The following is an 18,275-nucleotide window of genomic DNA, read 5'->3' as shown; positions in this document are numbered from 1 at the left end:
GCGCACAGTCACATTGCCTTGAGATACTTAAGGGAAGTTACTCATTACCAAGAGAGTTGCAAAATCTTATAAAAATATGCCACACGTAATAGCAGAAAAACTGGAAAAGCACTCTCTCTTACCCCTCAAAAAAAAAAAAAGAAATCTTTAATAACAATCCATTTGACTTCACATGCCTCCACTCAATGGAAATCCAATAACATTAAATGTTATATTTAATTAAATTGAGCTGATTGACCCAACTGGGGTATAGAATTAGAAATCCAATCAGCATATATTTTCCTCTAAGTATGAACATCTCTAAAATGTAACTTTCTCATTTTTGATATGAAAATTAAAGAAATATATATAACTCTGAATTGTAACCAAATTAATATCATCTGTCTCTGAGAAATCTTGATTTTGGCGTGTTTACTCAAAGCTCCTACATGTGTGCGCAAACACACGCACACACTTCTGGCCCTCTTCTCCAAATATACACACATTGCTCCCTTTCTCAATTCCAAAAATCATTCACCATTTTGGATATGTGTGATGTGGTTCTGCAGAAAAAGTCAGATGTGTATTGTGTGGGTTTGATACTCTTTTCCTTTTTTCCTGTTTTAATGAGAAAAAAAGCCTTAAGCCTTAAAATAGACTTTATTGTTGATCCTTGACCCAGTTTTAACTGCACAGCTACCTCCTACCTTCCTGATTCATTCAAAGCTTTTCTTTAGCCATTCACAGTTTGCTTTTGGTCATTTCCTATATCCAGAAGGTATGTTGTGGATATTATTAGAATGATGTTTCCTAGGCTTTAAAATAAACAGAGGCCAGTATTTTTATAAGAATTATCTTCTAGGAATAAGTAACAAATGTTGGGGAGCAAAACAATTTCTTTACCGTAAAAGCATTTTTTTCTTCATGAAATATTAATTTTGGATCAGGTGAAACGCAGCAGCAATATTTATGGTAAATGTCTCTTTGCAAGCTCAGTTTGATAGTACTGGTGAATTCCCAGTGGATAACAAGAGTTCTCAAGGATAACAAGGAAATGTGATTTGTTGCATTACATGTTTCCAATTGTTTAAACTGCTTGTGATACCATAAGGGTATTAATTATTTTTGGATTACGACACACGTGAAAAATCCAGCCTATTTATAAAACAAGTCTCTGCTTCTTAAAACATTCACTCAGTCCCCAGGTGGGTTCTGAGCTCAGAAGCAGGCGTCCTGGTTTTAATGCCCAAATCGAATGTATGTTCCTCGGAAATCTTATGGACACTTTCATCTGCAGAACGCTGTTTTCTTTATTCCTGTTTTCTAAAATATAGGTGTTATTCTTTAACCCTCAGATCCATTATCTTTTTTTTAATGCTTTAAGTTCTGGGATACATGTGCAGAACCTGCAGTTTGTTACATAGGTATACATGTGCCATGGTGGTTTGCTGCACCCATCGACCCATCATCTAAGTTTTAAGCCCCACATGATTTGTCCTAATTAGGTATTTGTCCTAATGCTCTCCCTCCCCTTGCTCCCAACCCCCCAACAGGCCCCAGTGTGTGATGTTCCCCTCCCTGTGTCCATGTATTCTCATGGACATGAACACAGATAAAGCTGGAGGCCATCCTTCTTAGCAAACTAACACAGGAACAGAAAACTAACCACCACATGTTCTCACTCGTAAGTGGGAGTTGAACAATGAAATCAAATCCATTATCTTTACAAAACACTTTCAAACCACAAAGTACTTAATGAGCTAATCAAATATAATCACTGAGACCATTTGCTCCAAAGTCGTGGGGTTGTTTGGTCCAAACAGATGGTTGAGGCAGGGGTCTCTCTACTCAGGATGTGAGCCACCCTGTGCACCTCTCTTTGACATGGTCCCCTTTATACCTGGAGGAGATTACCATGAGCTCCATAGGGAGACAACACACACTGTTTCTCAAACTGGGGTTCATTTTGGATCCCCAAAGAGTTCCAGGTCAGGGTTTATAAATTATGTGGGAACTGTATTAATGAAATGAAAGCACAGAGTTCCAACCCAAAGTAAATTCATTATGAGCATATTCTGGCTCTTTTGCCTAGGCTTTAGGCCCTGGTATACACTCGGGCAATTTTATTCCCCATGTTGACGTTTGCAATTAGATTTGCATTGGCATCTAGCACTTAGTACAGTGGTGTTTTTTCTTGTTGGAGAAATAAACTGGCATCATTAAAACAGGCAGCCTCTCCTTGTGGACTCCCAGAGGACTCTGGGCTCCTTTGCACCTCCACACTGCTCCACCCAGCGTGGCTCCTTCTGCCTGGCCCCTCCCTGACAGTGAGGCCCTGAAGGTAGGGTGTGGTCTCCTCTTGAGACCTTCAGAGCTTCTTTCAGCTTCCCCACAGCAGAGTTGACGCTGGGCCTATTAATATCCCCATGCCAAGTGCCCTGCTGTGACTCTGGGTTCCACAGGCAGAACTGACAGATGACACCTCAGTGTCACTTCTCTTTGCCAGAGAGAACTATGCATGGGCTTTACTTCTGTGGCTAACCAGGAATAGAAACTGAAATAATTCCTATAGAAAGTGAATGCACAAACACCATGAGATGTGCTCCATTTCTGGGGCATTCCAGCTTCTCAAGGTCTCCGAATCAAGGCAAGAAGATTTGTATACTCTTTGATCTGGGTCAGATCTTGAAGTAAGACTCCTTGGAGAAAGACCTGCAAGACTGACACTCCACAGCCCACAAGTCCTGCCTCCCCTTCCATTATCATAGCCCATGTGGGAGTTGTGGTTACTTCTTTTATTATTATTATTATACTTTAAGTTCTAGGGTACATGTGCACAACGTGCAGGTTTGTTACATATGTATACATGTGCCAGGTTGGTTTGCTGCATCCATCAACTCGTCATTTACATTAGGTATTTCTCCTAATACTGTCCCACCACCACCCCTCCCACCCACTGACAGGCCCCAGTATGTGATGTTCCCTACCCTGTGTCCAAGTGTTCTCATTGTTCAACTACCACCTATGAGTGAGAACATGCAGTGTTTGGTTTTCTGTCCTTGTGATAGTTTGCTGAGAATAATGGTTTCCAGCTTCATCCACGTCCCTGCAAAGGACATGAACTCATCCTTTTTATGTCTGCATAGTATTCCATGGTATATATGTACCATAGTTTCTTAATCCAGTCTATCATTGATGGACATCTGTCCTATTCAACATAGTGTTGGAAGTTCTGTCCAGGGCAATCAGACAAGAGAAAGGGAGTTGGGGATACTTCTAAGGGGAGTTGTGGCAAAGCTGGGTAAGAACCTGTTCCATAGAAAGCTGTGTAGATGCCTCCAGGACATATTTTTCCCTGTGTTCCCATAACACCTTTTGCTCTATGCTCTCTGATTCCTAGGATCTGGAATGTGACTGGCACATAGTAAAGCCTCATAAATAGTTGCAGATACGGTAGTAAACTCTACCCTGTACAACTGCAAGAGCCTGAACTTTACTTCTTCACTGCCTATTAATAAGACCTGAGAGAGAAATGGATGCTTGACATGATTAGAAACCTTTTCCATGATCAAATTGTTAAAATCTTTGGATGTGGTAGGTTTTTGTTAAACATTCCGCTAAAAATTGACTCAGAAATAACTCTAAGTATATAGAGGATTATTTACAAGCAGTGACAGTTCCTAAAAGTCTATTTAAGATGCGTCTGGAACAGCAAGGAGAATGAACATGTGATTATTTGGTGCTTTCCGTAAGAATGAGAAAAATCGGTGTGTTCAGTGACAAGCTGCCAGTGAGTGGTGCTGGCCAGATGGAGACGCGAATAGAATGACCCTCCCTTCTGCCTCCCTTCTGCCTCCGTGCCTGTTAAAATACCTGGGACATTTAGACAATGTCCATACCTGGGCTTTTCCCTAGAACAACTGAATAAAACTTTCTGGGACGTTATATTTTTTAAGGTTTCCAGGTAATTCCAAAGCATAAGCAGGTACGAGATTCTATGATTACATCAGTGGTTATTAGCAGATAACTTACCTCAAGATGCTTACCTAAGCATCTTTCATTTCTAACTAAATCCAGTGCCACTTTAAGGCATGTAAAGTGATATAAGGCATTTAATTACTCTTCAAGTTCAGACTCATATTAATCACTATTTCCCCCATGTCTTACATATGGTATTTTTTCATGTAATCCTCATAAGAGCCCTAAAGGTAGCTGTTGTGTTACCCCCATTTTACAGATAAGCACGCGGAGGCTCAGAATGGTTAAACAGTTGTCTCAAAGCATAACTGTGAGAAACAAACTCACCTGTCCAAACCCAAAGGATGGACTCAGAGATCCGGAGAACAGCAAAAGTGAGACTTTTAATGGTGGTCTTACAAGATCCAGTGTCTGGCGTGCTCTCACTCCCAGAACAGTTTCAACAAGCCATTTATCCCATAATGTGCAGGTCCCTCCCCCAGTTCCTCATAGGCTGAGTGCTATGGGGTCACAATCTTCCCTGACGTTGCCTATGGATTGTTAGGCAGGGGCTTTAGGTGGTCTTTTTAGGGTTGTCTTGCTGCATTTTGTCGCAGCCCACAATGCATTGCAATCTTAGTTAGCTCAGCTGCTCTTTAAGTATTTGGCTTATGACCTAAGTAGCTGGGTAGGCTAATAAGAACAGACAGAGCAAGCTATTTTGCATACTAGTAAACCTTTATCTTAGACTAAACTTCTTTGGTTCGGGTGAGGGCAAGTAAGGTGGGGGGAAGCTGTTTCTTCTGTAGTTTGCTGACCTAAGCCGATTCAAGGCACTTTGTCTTGGAAATGGACCACGGTATACATTATTTCCTTTATAACTAAAACATGTTTGATTTTGTATGAAATGAGGATCATAATACAGACCCGATGAGGTTACTGAGGTCGGGAGATGGAGGATATATAACAGGTGATCTGTATTCACTCCCTTGTCTTTGAAAACGCACACATGAGGAAGGGAAGGGAAGGGGCTTGTATTCTCTACAATATATTACCTTCAAAAAGCCAGTGGACATAAGACTCTTTCTGACTGACTCACCACATCCTTTGCACAATGGCTAAGATCAGGTCAGAGTGTGGTGCTTTCAATGTGTCAGCCATTCTGAGTAGAGCACAGCTGTTTACCCTGTACAATGCCATCCCTTTTGTCTTGCTGATGATACTTTGTGGCTAACTCAGTCTCTGGTGAGGGTCGCTAAAACCTCAAATTCCGCTTTTTTTTTTTTTTTTTTTTTGAGATGGAGTTTCACTCTTGCTGCCCAGGTTGGAGTGCAGTGGTGCAATCTTGGCTCACTGCAGCCTCCGCCTCCCTGGCTCAAGCAATTCTCCTGCCTCTGCCTCCCGAGTAGCTGGGATTATAGGCGCCCACCATCACACCCGGCTCAGTTTTTGTATTTTTAGGAGAGACGGGTTTCACCATGTTGGCCAGGCTGGCCTCGAACTCCTGACCTCAGGTGATCTACTGTCCTCAGCCTCCCAAAGTGCTGGGATTACAAGCGTGAGCCACTGCATCCGGCCTCAAATTCTGCTTTTTAAAATGTCAGAAGAATGTGGGCTCTCTCTACAATATTTTTTAACTCTTCTTATACAATAAAGTGTTTGCATCTCTCAAAAGCTACTACTAGAACATTTTTAATTTTTATTCAAATTATAAAATACAAGTCTAATAAGCACTGATATTACTGATCAAATAATATACATATAAGGCAAAAATTCAGGATTCCTCCCTGATCCCTCCCGTTTCCATCCCTGCTATCCTATGTGTTAGCAACTTGGCAGAATCCCCTGCGATTTGGCTCTGCGCCGAGCTCTACTGGAGAAGACAATAAACTATAAGAAATGTAATGACAGACTCTTAACTTTTGAAACCATTTTTGTCACCAAATATTGATGGATTGTCATTTTTTTAATGAAACTATTTCCATTTCCCTGAGCTGAAAAAGACCTATTTGGCCTAAGCTGCTCGTTTTTCAGGTGAAGAAACGAAAGCCCAGAAAGCTCCATTGCCTTACTCAAAGCTGCACGGTGCATGGCAGGGCTGGGGCTGGAGAGCAGCTTCCCCGGCCACCTTGCCAGACCTCTGATTTGAGGCAATAAGTGTTGCAGAGAACTGTCCTGCATCTGTGGTCCGCTTACTCTGTACACAAGAACTGGCCAAGATTCAGGCACACAGGGAGCCATCCATAAAGATTAGTTTATTTTGTCCCATTTCAATGCTACTTAATGCATTCAGAAGAATGAAGTAGCTGTATAAGCAGCTATCATTAAGAGGCAGATACTTTTAAGGGATGGGGGATGGATTTGTCCTGTATGACTGTAATCAAGTAATTTAATCTCTATAAGTATTAATATTCAAAAATTGGCAACAATATCCCCACATACCCAAATATAACATGACATGCTAAAGCACCTTGCGAACTCTGCTTTGTTATACAAGTAATTGCATATCCGTATTTCATAACATTTCATAGTTTGTAAGACATTTTCATATGCATCAGTTTATTTCACACTTAAGACATGATATAAAAGAAAGATATCGATACTACTATTTATAAATGAGGAGGGACCAAATGTTCCTTCAAGGCCACACAGCTAGTTGATGACAGCACTGGAACTGAACAGAGGTCTCTCAACTTCCAGTCCAGGACCCTTCCAGTATTTGACGTGCATTCTTTGCATGACACTGATGAACGTTCAAGTCTTCTTTCCCACCGCCATGATGGAAATGACTTCCAAGTGAGGCTAGGCACTCTACACACTGCCATAGTTGGCCATCAGTGAATGAAAGGCTAACAGCTGCCTCTCCTTTCCCTGCTGTCAATATTGACCTACAACATAAGACGAGGGGATGAGGCAAGGGGGTGAGGACAGAGGAAATACACAGGGTATCAGAAGTCATAGAGCTTAGTTGAAGTTCTTTACTATGGGTTGCCAGTATAGGTTGAAGATCACACAGTTTAATTTCAAATCCCATCCCTTAGCGTGCATGATCCTTGATCATCTCAATCCAAGGGACCTTCCCTCATTATTTTTCATGTACTACCAACATCCCAGCTACCGACCCTTTTAGTTTCACCAAAGTGTGCAAAGCCACTCTGGCACGATATGCATTGTAACATCTTCACACCTTTGCACATGATGCTCCATTTGCTTGGAACACCTTCCTTAATTTTGAGCCCAAAAGACCCAGACTTACCTGGCAAGACAAAGCTCAAATATTGTCTCCTCTATGAAGATTACTCTGGCTGGCTCTCCAAGACAGAGTTAGGATTTGTTATGTTTTGTTTTACAATTAACTGTTTTTTGCAAAACATTTTAATAACAGGAGGGATGTCACGGAGAGATGCAGAAACCGTACTATACTTAGTTTTAGAAGTGGCTTAAGGGCAGGGACTGTGTCTCACTGGGAACAATATTTACACAAAGTAAATTTTCAGTAAATGGTAGTTTCCCAGATGGATGAATGAATGAATGGATAGATGGATGACAGAATATACTAAAAATGCCTAAGGCTCAGTGGGGTGCCATATGCTGACAGGTTAGGAAATGGAAATTTCTGGGTCTCGGGACCTTGGCTCTTATTGCAGATGGGTATTCTTAGTCACATAATTAAATCTTTCTGGGTCTCATTCTCTAACTGTGAAACCCACTTTCTACCCTACTCCCCTCATCTGGGAGCCCAGGGAAGCTGATGGATATTAAACCATATTAATAGCTCCTCGCCCTTGGCTTCCTGTTGAGTTTGGCCAATGGGAAATGGCATCAGGAGATCCAGGGCAAAAGAAGCGTGAGATGGGATTTTCATTCCACCCACCACAGCTCCCTCCTTGCAGGTCCCACAACTGAAAGCCACAGCTCCTCTTCCCGCAACCCAGAAAGAGAGCCCTGTCTCTGTGTCCCAGTGCCTACCTGGTCCCCAAACCCCTCCAAGCCCAGGCATGTGAGAGCGCCCTTTTATTACCGCCCCCAGATACTTCACTGTCTTCTGTGGATTCCTTCTACCCTGCCAACACCTTTCAAATGGTCTCTTTATTAAGCTGTTCTCAAATTACCCAATTTGAGAGTGCCATCTGTTTCTTGCTGGAACCTCAGCTGATATCCTTTACACCTCTCAGGGCCTTTGAGTAGATTACATGAGGTCATTGATACGAAGCCCTTACTGAATACTCCCAGGGTCTCTGCTGCTAATTTATATGGTAAATAACATTAAAAATCTTTCCTATGTGGGTGAATAGAAGGCTCAAATAAAATGCTGCATTCTACGTAAAGTGATATAGAACTGTAACTTTCAATAAATATTTTACGGTAAAGCCACACTTGGAAACGAAAAGCACCCCTTCTGCACGCTCTGGCTCGGAGCAGAGCCAGCCAAACCTGGCTGACGTGCCCTCGGTGCCCAGGGGGGAGCACACAATTGCACGCCAGGGAAAAGCAGGCTCAGTTTATGTTTGCTCAACTCCCGGGGGCAGATGGGATGAATGCTGACAGAAAGAGGACAGCCTGTCAGAGAAAGAAATCCCCTCCCCCACTGCGTTCCAGAAATAAGCCAGTTCTTGACCTGGATTGATTCTTTCTGCCATTTCCTCTAAACTAGCACCTGTATCCGATTTTTTTTTTTTCTTTTAGCTTTCACCAAATCGTTTTTTTTTTTTTAATTTATTTATTATTATTATACTTTAAGTTGTAGAGTACATGTGCATAACGTGCAGGTTTGTTACATATGTATACTTGTGCCATGTTGGTGTGCTGCACCCATCAACTCGTCATTTACATCAGGTATAACTCCAAATGCAATCCCTCCCCCGTCCCCCCTCCCCCCTCCCCCCTCCCCATGATAGGCCCCTGTGTGTGATGTTCCCCTTCCTGAGTCCAAGTGATCTCATTGTTCAGTTCCCACCTATGAGTGAGAACATGCGGTGTTTGGTTTTCTGTTCTTGTGATAGTTTGCTAAGAATGATGGTTTTCAGCTGCATCCATGTGCCTACAAAGGACACAAACTCATCCTTTTTTATGGCTGCATAGTATTCCATGGTGTATATGTGCCACATTTTCTTAATCCAGTCTGTCACTGATGGACATTTCGGTTGATTCCAAGTCTTTGCTATTGTGAATAGTGCTGCAATAAACATACGTGTGCATGTGTCTTTATAGCAGCGTAATTTATAATCCTTAGAAGCAACGGTGGCTTGTTCCCCAGAATTAAAACATGATGTGGAAGTTCCAGTAACGACTTTGCTTTTGTTTCCACAGGCTGAATTGAAGATCCCTCTTATCTGCCGGGTGCCAAGAACTATGAACAGGCAGTAAGTACCACGGGATCACTGTGAGTCCCGATTCCCTTTTCGTAGTGGGGACAGGAGGCGTTTTCTGGAAGATGAACTAAGAAATGATGCCAGTGTGGCCACCCGTGGAAAGGGGATTTCCTGAGAGGCCATGGCTGGGGCTGTGCACTTTGGTGTTCGGAAAACTCCTCTTTCCAGTAGCAGCATTTTCTCATGGACAGAGCACTTGCTCTCACCCAGCATGGCTGTGTGGTGGGGCAGGGACAAGATACCCTAGCACCATGATGCTAGAAGGGCACCCAGTCAGTTTCCACCCATGGGTGTGAAGGAATAAGTAAAAGGACAGTGGTTTGTGCACTTTTTCCCACAGGAGAAAGACTGGAGTCCAACTTTCTCTTTGTGGACACCCAGAGTAAGTGGTGTGGTCAGTCTGAGACACCGAAATTTGTGCCTGATTAAAAAAAAAAAACCAGCAGGACTCAAACGTTTAAGAAATATTTACAGTGAAAAAAAAACCTTGAAACTGGCAAAGTTTGGTGGAGCAGTTTTAAAATTAATCTCCTCATCTATGTATTTGCTTTATTTTGCCAGTCAGAAAGGTAGTTTTGTTATTCCTCTTTGGTGTGAAAAGCAGTGATTGTATTAGAAAGAGCAGGAGTTTCAGAGTCAGGCAGACCAGACCTACTTTAAATCCCTTGCCCTGTCATTTTACATCTGTATGATACTGGAGAATGATGATATCCTTACCCTCTGGATATGCAAGAAGTTCCTTAACCCTCTGAAAAGCAGAATTGACTCAGGGAGGAGGACTGCCTGGTTTCTGGGTGGATGTCCTGATCCTAGAGGGAGGCTAGGGGACAGCAATGGCTGTACCTCGCAGGTGGGCACTGGCTGGAGGGCTCTGGTCCAAGAGACAGAGACAGCAGCAGATGCTGTGACAGCCCTGGTAATCTCAGCTACCCATGGATGCCCACAGGTGTCCAGGTGGAGTGACCTGACTCACAGCCAAGCCCATGGGATGGGAAGGCTGGAGCTTCTGCTCTTCCTCTTGCCACGAAAAGCACAGCAGGAGCTCCCTGGCACGTAGTCCACAGATGGGCTCCTCACCCGAGTGAGAATTAAGCTCATCAAGCATCCCTTCTTGCCAGGAGTTGTGACCTCGTTTTCCTCCTCGATCCTTGCAGCAGGACTGAGTGGCAGGTATTACTAGCTTCCTGGAAGATTAGCTGCTTCATCTAAATGACTTGTCTGAGAGGGCTCAGAGCATTGAGATGAAGGTGGAGCTGGAATTCAAGTCTGTCTGACTCCCAGTTCAGTGCTCCTTCCTTTATTCCCTCGGCTGTGGGAAATGGAAAAGTCACCAGTAAGGGAGTCAGGGCTAATGTCAATCCAGGTGAGCTGGTTAACCTGTGGTTGCACCACAAAGGGGATGAACTCTCAGACCCAAATTAGCACTGGGGATAAACGTGGCAAATGGCAGTTTCACTGTAGGATAGACGAATTGGAGGTTTGTGCTGATGGCATAAACAGCACAGCAGGTGTATTAGTGTCCTGGGCTGTCTAACAAATTACCACCACCTGCATGGCTTTAAACACTGGGAATCTAGTCACTGACAGTTCTGGGAGCCAGAAATTCAAAATTAAGGGGTCAGCAGGGCCTTTCTTCCTCCAAAGGCTCAAGGGAAGAATCCTTCCTAGTCTCGTTCACCTCAGAGGCTCCTGACTTTCCTTGCCCGTGGCTGCGTCACTCCCCTCTCTGCCTCCATTTCACGTGACCTTCTCCTCTCTGGCCATATTTTCTATTCTTCTCACCTCAAACCTCCCTCTGGCTGTCTGATGTGAAGATATTTGTCGTTGGATTTAGGGGTCACCTGGATAGTCCGAATGATTTCTTATCAAGATCCTTAACTACATCTGCAAAGATGCTTTTCCCAAACAGGGTCACATTCACAAGCGATGGGGATGGGGATGTGGGTGTGTGGTAGGGCCACCCTTCAGTCCACGGCAGCAGGCTTTATCTTCACACTCGCTCTGCTCTTCCGGAGCAATGTGGGATGCCTCTGAAATGTCTGGCAATGTTTGCTATGAGCGTCTGCTTGGCTTTGTAGCTGAGATTTCCACCCCTTCAGTCTCTGCTTCTATGCCTTTTTTTTTTTTTTTTTTTTTTTTTTTGAGACAGAGTCTTGCTCTGTCACCAGGCTGGAGTGCAGTGGCACAATCTCAACTCACTGCAACCTCCGACTCCCTGGTTCAAGTGATTCTCCTACCTCAGCCTCCCGAGTAGCTGGGATTACAGGTGCCTACCACCATGCCTGGCTAATTTTTGTATTTTTAGTAGAGACAGGGTTTCTCCATGTTAGCCAGGATGGTCTCAATCTCCTGACCTCATGATCCGCCCGCCTCAGCCTCCTAGAGTGCTGGGATTACAGGCGTGAGCCACCGCGCCCTGCCCTATGGCTTTTAATGATTTCACCCTATGCCAAGGGCCTGTTCTGTAGGAGAGGTTTTCCCCTTTTATGAGGACTTGCAGTGGCTTTGTTTTTCAGCCAGGGAGTTGGTCTCTGTTGAAAATGGCTTCTCACCAAGCTTTCCAAAGGGAAGCTGTGTGGTTGCAGCTTTACAGTCACCTTAGATTTGAAGCTGGCAATGCGTAGACCAGAGGACAGCCAAACCGTCACCACTTCACAAACATTAGCTTCCTTCCGTTAGGATGCGTCCACGTGGAGCCTACGCACTTGACTATCTGACACCTCAACATGAGGAACCTGCCCTGAAGAATAACTCTTCTTCTTTCCCAAAGCTCAGAGCATCCTTTTCCTCGCCTAGTCCCAGTCTCTTCTTCACTCCTTCCTCTTGTGCACCCTCAAATCGGTCAATCCATATGGGATTGCTGCTGGCCTATCCCAAAACGAAAAGTAAATATTAAAATTAGAACCACCGCCCCCCCCCCCCCACCAGTGCTATTACACTTTAAAGAGAAATGCATACGCTGGCACCACACAAATGAAAGGTAAGATGCCCTAGGACACTCCATGTTTTATTCTCCACCTTCCGGTTTCCTGTCCAGGGGGTCCTGAGCTGGGAGATGCTGTTGATCTAAGTGCAGGCTGCACAGCAGCAGTGTCAGCATCACCAGGGAGCTTGCTAGAAATGCAGAATCGCAGCTGCTACAGCCCAGCCCAGGCATGCAGAGTGGAACCCATACTTCTACAAGGTCCTCAGTTAATTCCTGGACACATTAAAGCCTGAGAAGTGCTGAAGGAGAACAGGAGTTCCCGACACCGTTTCCTTCCCGGCACACTTGAGAACTTATCTACAGTAGTCACGAAAGCATGACTCAGAGAAGGCAGCCACATGTCAGGCTGCGTGTAAGTGTAGTTTGGAAATGTGTGTCCCCCATCACCACGCACACGGAGGTTTTTCTTTTGCTGAGCCCTGTGGGGTAGTACTCACTTCCTCTGTCAAAATTATTAACCCAGTCAATTCAAGGCAGTAGATTTTAAACCTGAAGGAGCGTTAGAATCATCAGGGAGGCTTTAAACAAAAGCAATTTCAGGGTCCTTCCCCAAAGCAAAGAAACCAGAATAGCTGGACATCAGTCTTTTTTTTTTTTTTTTTTTTTTTTTTTTTTTTGTTAATGCTCAACTGAGTGTAATCTACAGCCACTTTTGTGGAATAATGTCTCACAATTCTAAAATCTGGAATTTCTTACAATTCTATAACCTGGAATCCTAAGCAGACTTTGTAACGACAACTAATTCCTTACCATCTGTCTTGGTCTTCTCAGGTTACTATAACAAAATAGCTCAAACTGGGTAACTCAGAAACAACAGAAATTTATTTCTCACAGTTCTGGGAGCTGGGAAATCCAAGAACACGGGGCCAGCACATTTAGTGTCTGGTGAGAGTGCTTCCTGGTTCATCGATGGTCTGCTTGCTGTGTCTTCACATAGTAAAGGCAAGAAATGTGTCTGGGACTCTTTTATAAGAGTGCTAATCTCATTTCATGGGAGTTTTGTCCTCTTGGCCTAATCACCCCCCAAAGGCCCCACCTTTTAATACTATTACCTTGGTGATTAGCTTTCAACATATGAATTTAAGGGTTTCACAAACATTTAAATCATAGAAGTATCTCTCATTAAGCACTTTTATAATGAATAAATTAATAAGTATAGATGAATGGATGATATAGAAATATATATTATATATGTACATGTGTGTGCACACGTGAACCTATCAGTATATATGTATGTATATGTATGCAGACACACAATACAAGCGTATGCACACATATTTGTATTTGATTGTATCAGTATATATGTATGTATATGTATGCAGACACACAATACAAGCGTATGCACACATATTTGTATTTGATTGTATCAGTTCAGTCAAAAGCACTTATTTATTGAGTATACATTTCACACACCTCGTTTATAAAGATGAATAAGATCTAGCCCCTGTCCTCACAGAGCATTTGCCATATGTAAAGAGAATTCTTTCAGTATTATATAGAGAGCGATGGGAAAACTCCACAAGCACTAAGAAGGGATGCTGATGTCATGATTCTAAATTGCTTCCGAAATTAGCAGGTTATTTTTCATCGACTTTCCCTGCAACAAAACTTGCAGCTTCCCCAGCAATCCATTAAACTGCAGAAAGCCTCATTCCTTGGTGCTATTAGAGAAGAGCAGACAGACCCACCAGCGGCCCCATTATACCGCTGGGGCTAGATAAGGGCATCTTGGGGTTCGATTTCCAGTACCTCTTCATCATTCTGAACAGGACTGATAAGAACCTTGACGCTGTGGTTCTGAGTGCTTTGGAAGAGACAAAGTCACCTGAGTGATTGCTTCTGGGCTCTTTCCAGTAAGCCAATGCCCTGCACTGGCCACCCAGGCTCTTTCGGGAATTTGGGTGAAAGTCACTCTTGCACATCCCAGATTGGGGATAGATCAGAGAGCAAGGGTCTCCAGAGTGTCCACTTTGAAATAAAGCTTAAACAATTATTAAGCTTGTTTTGTTCATTGCTGAAATTATCCCCAGTATTGATGGAAATTTCAGAAAACATACAAAAGTACAAAGAAGAAAATGAAAATTATCAATTATCCTAGCACCCAGCACTAACTTGCTACAGTTGTCTTAGTTTATTTTTCTATATCTATGTGTAATATCTTAAAATTTTAGAAAATCTACTTTTAAAACTCATTGTTTTAAGTCATTCATTTAATAACCATGTTTCCTTTTCTGAGCATTGTCCTACACAATTAAATTTTCTTTAAAATCATGGTGTTTTGAAGCTATGACTTAAATAAGGTTTACCACCCCTTCTCCACAATTTCAAAGTCAAAAGGCTTTGAAATACTGAAAGGTCTTTGTAGCTAATTTGACAGCAAAACCTGATGTGCAACGAGGTAATGTATGTTCTTCATTTATCCCAATTAATCCGACTATCACATGTTTCACTACAGAAATATTAGCGTGTTTAATAACCAGAGGTTATTCCAGTCTTTACTGGGAATATTACATAGTGTACAGCACGTGCACTGTGTTCCTTTTCTAAAATCCACAATATTCTGAATTCCTGGCCCCAAGGGATTTAGATCAAGCATGGCAAACCTGTATTTTATTTGGCAGTTTATTTTATCTTGCCCTTGGTGTTGGACATTTAAGTTGCTACCTATAGAGTTTTATGAGGCAGTTTTATCACCAAGATTAAACTTAACGCTATATACTCTAGGAGTATTAGAGCAGACGGTGTTGTGATGCTCCCCAGCAGACAACAATGTGTATGCTGCATACATTATGTACCTCTACCCTCATAGTCTAATATTATGTAGGAACATGAGTTCAAATTATCTAATAATAACCTAGCACTCCTTTTCTTGCATAGGGAATATATATTTCCTATTCGCTTGTTTTGGAAAAAGTTTTGATGGTAAACAAAACAATAAAATAGATATTTAGAGATGGAGAGAGTCATAGAAGTATAGAATTCCACCTTCCACACATGGTTATAATTTCCTTAGCAATAGCTCTGTGAGACAGAATGAGAAGCTTCTCAAACACTCTTCTCGATGAAGAGCTGATTACCTTCTGAGCCTATGACTTAGGAAACAGCAAGAAAATTCCTCTTTGTATTGACATCAACAAAGCCACCTTCAAGTCAATGTTAATCATTGACATTTTACATTTTACTAAGCAAAAACAGTGATATTTGCCTGCAATACTTTTCTCACTTGAATGCAGAGTCTAGTTATAAGAACGAAAGAGCAAAAAGGATACAAAAATTGTTTACCCTCCCTGACACGCCAGGCACTGTGCTAGCCATTCTCCATGAGGATCTGTGTCATACTTTCTGACTGCTCAGCACTAAAACAGCTTTCCATATTGCCACATAAGAACAACTGTCCGAAATTCAGTTTCAGAAGTAAAACCGACATATTTCTGACTCCAAAATCCGTAATCTTACGTCATAAGACATAGTGATTAAGAATATCATGCTTGTATATTTCTCATCATGGATACATCACCTGAGTAAATGACTGTTTTGCCCATTACAGGCATATTTTCCCTTTGAAACCTTGCACAATCAAATATATTCAATTCCTAGGTGGGGATGTATGTCATCTCCTCTTGAGAGGGCTCAATGTCTGGCACACAGGAGCTGCCCAATAGATGATATTTCTCTCTGTGTGTATGAATGATAAAACTCCATGTAAACTCCAGATCATTATTTTCCTTCATGACATGTGTGAACAACCCCTGCTTTCGACCTCCAGGGGCACCTTCATTTTGATTTGCAGGAATAAATAAGTGTAAATCCCACTGAATCTAGAGAAAATGAGAACCAGCAATTTCGGCACCCTGAGATCAGAGTCCTACACCCAGCTGTGTAGTCAGTATGGCTGCCCTCCTAGTTACCCAGAAGTAATTATGAACCAACTCTCAGGCCAACTGGGTCTGCCCTCTGATGCTATCAAAGTCACATAGGTAGGATTCAGCTTCGTGGTTGGCTGGTAATTAAAAAGCTGCAAGCTGTGAGGGAACATAGCTGAGATCCAGAGAGAGAGTTTGCCAGAGGTTGCAGACATGGCCAGTGATACTCTTGCAGGAGCAGCAGGTGTGGTTGGCTTTGAGACTCAATAAAGATGGTCGGTGATGAGGGAATAGAGGATGTTAAGACAGTCTTCTCTCTCTCTTACTGGCAAGATTACCAGTTGCTGATAGAACTAGTTGACTTAACTAGCTTATCACTGCTTGGGAAAATTCCAGCTGAACAAGGTCTCCTGCTGACTGTCCACAAGATTAGAGTTTTCATCATTACAGTCTTTGAAAATGTCACAAAGAACAATAAAGGTTCTGATGCATTTAATGTAGGAGTTTGTTATCATATAAGTAATGTATATTCTTTGTAGAACATTTAAGATACAAAATATATACATAAAGAGAAACTACCATTTCTAATTGAACCATTGAAAAACGGTAAACAGTACTGGATATTTCCTTTTAGGCTTTCCAATACAACTATCCATTCTACTTTGTTTTTAACTTGATGTATCATATGTATAATATTTCCCAACGTTATTAGAGTCATTTTATAGCTATGCAATCTTTCAATACCTTAGGCATCCCATATCTTATGTTCTTCCACTGCAGGAAAACAAGACAACTCATGAACTAATTTGACAAATTCAATTAACATAATCACGCCCAAATATTAAGATGCTGTGTTTTATTACATGGAAATAAGGAAAAACAATCATCCTAGGAAATATTGTGAGCTAACCCAGTGTTTGGAGAACCTGACCCATGATGACAGTTTATAACAGAATAGTATTTGATTATAAAAACATACAGAGAAGTCGGCAACAAGGTCCAGCATTTATGGTTGCTATTTTAGCCATGAAGTCCAAACCACTGGTCATTTGCATGTCTATAACTTACATTGGCCCAACATACCCCACAGATGAGACATAAGAAGGGAGAAAACTTGACTTTGGGAAAATTTTGTTAAATTCAAGTACACCTGACAGTAAAATTGTAAAATGATTGCCAACAGTTTTTAATTCATATGATTTGGGGCCAATATCAGGAAGTCCTAGAAAATGTATCCATTGGAAAGGAAAAAAAAAAAGGAATTCCTGGAGATCTAGATGCGTAAAATTTCAGAATTCCTGGTAAAGAGAGATCAGGTCGCAAATAAGAGGAAAGGAGTACTTACCGTAAGCCAGATATCAGTTGCCTCCAGCTTGGTTCTTCATTCTTGACTTCCATTCTTCTCTATATTTTTTTATGGGGGTGGGGAGGATTTTTTCTGAGAGAGGTTAGAAAGGATTCTGTTGAGGCAATCCGTGAAAGGAGATGATAAAGTCAAATATTTATCTGTCTCCCCTGGTGAGGAGAACAAATACGTCAGTAGAAGTATAGCTCTGCAATAATCCGACAGAAATATTGGTTGGCCATGTGCCGATGGAGCTGTGACGTTTTAGGAACTTAGCCTCCCTGAGTCTCATTTTCTTTATTAAATGAAATAGTAATAGTAACTATCTCAAAGGGTTGTTGAGAAAGTTAAGTGACTTAATGTATACAATATGTATAGCACCGTTTCTGGCACACAGGGTGCATGCCACAGGCGCTGTAGCCAGTTGAATCAGGTTGGTGCAAAAGTAATCACACTTTTAGCAATTACTGTTTTTTTTGTGTTTCTTTTTTTTTTTTTTTTTTTTTTTTTTTGAGACGGAGTTTCACTCTTGATGCCCAGGCTGCAGTGCAGTAGCACGATCTCGGCTCATTGCAACCTCCACCTCCCGGGTTCAAGCGAGTCTCCTGCCTCAGCCTCCCAAGCAGCTGGGATTACAGGTGCCTACCACCATGCCCAGCTCATTTTTTGTATTTTTTGTAGAGACGGGGTTTCACCATGTTGGCCGGGCTGGTCTCAAACTCCTGATCTCAGGTAATCCACCCGCCTCACCTCCCAAATTGGCAGTAACTTTT

General features: G+C 42.2%; 1 protein-coding gene and 1 long non-coding RNA gene across 3 annotated transcripts in view; one reads left to right on the top strand and one right to left on the bottom strand.

The window, feature by feature from the left end:
• Positions 1-17,954, bottom strand: part of LOC144341124 (uncharacterized) — a 31,761-nt gene extending 13,807 nt beyond the window's left edge. The window contains exon 1 of the long non-coding RNA XR_013417769.1: positions 17,503-17,954. This is a non-coding gene — a long non-coding RNA (uncharacterized LOC144341124). The remainder of the gene's footprint in view (positions 1-17,502) is intronic.
• Positions 1-18,275, top strand: part of CLNK (cytokine dependent hematopoietic cell linker) — a 246,907-nt gene that overhangs the window by 58,942 nt on the left and 169,690 nt on the right. For both annotated transcript variants that reach the window (XM_015138006.3, XM_015138007.3), the window contains exon 2: positions 9,247-9,299. In XM_015138006.3, coding sequence (XP_014993492.1) covers positions 9,247-9,299 — 53 coding nt within the window. The remainder of the gene's footprint in view (positions 1-9,246; positions 9,300-18,275) is intronic.

This window comes from Macaca mulatta, chromosome 5 (assembly GCF_049350105.2).
Source record: "Macaca mulatta isolate MMU2019108-1 chromosome 5, T2T-MMU8v2.0, whole genome shotgun sequence".
In the NCBI taxonomy this organism is placed as follows: domain Eukaryota; kingdom Metazoa; phylum Chordata; class Mammalia; order Primates; family Cercopithecidae; genus Macaca; species Macaca mulatta.
Note: the sequence above shows the minus strand (reverse complement) of the source record. Positions and strands in the feature narration are given on the sequence as shown.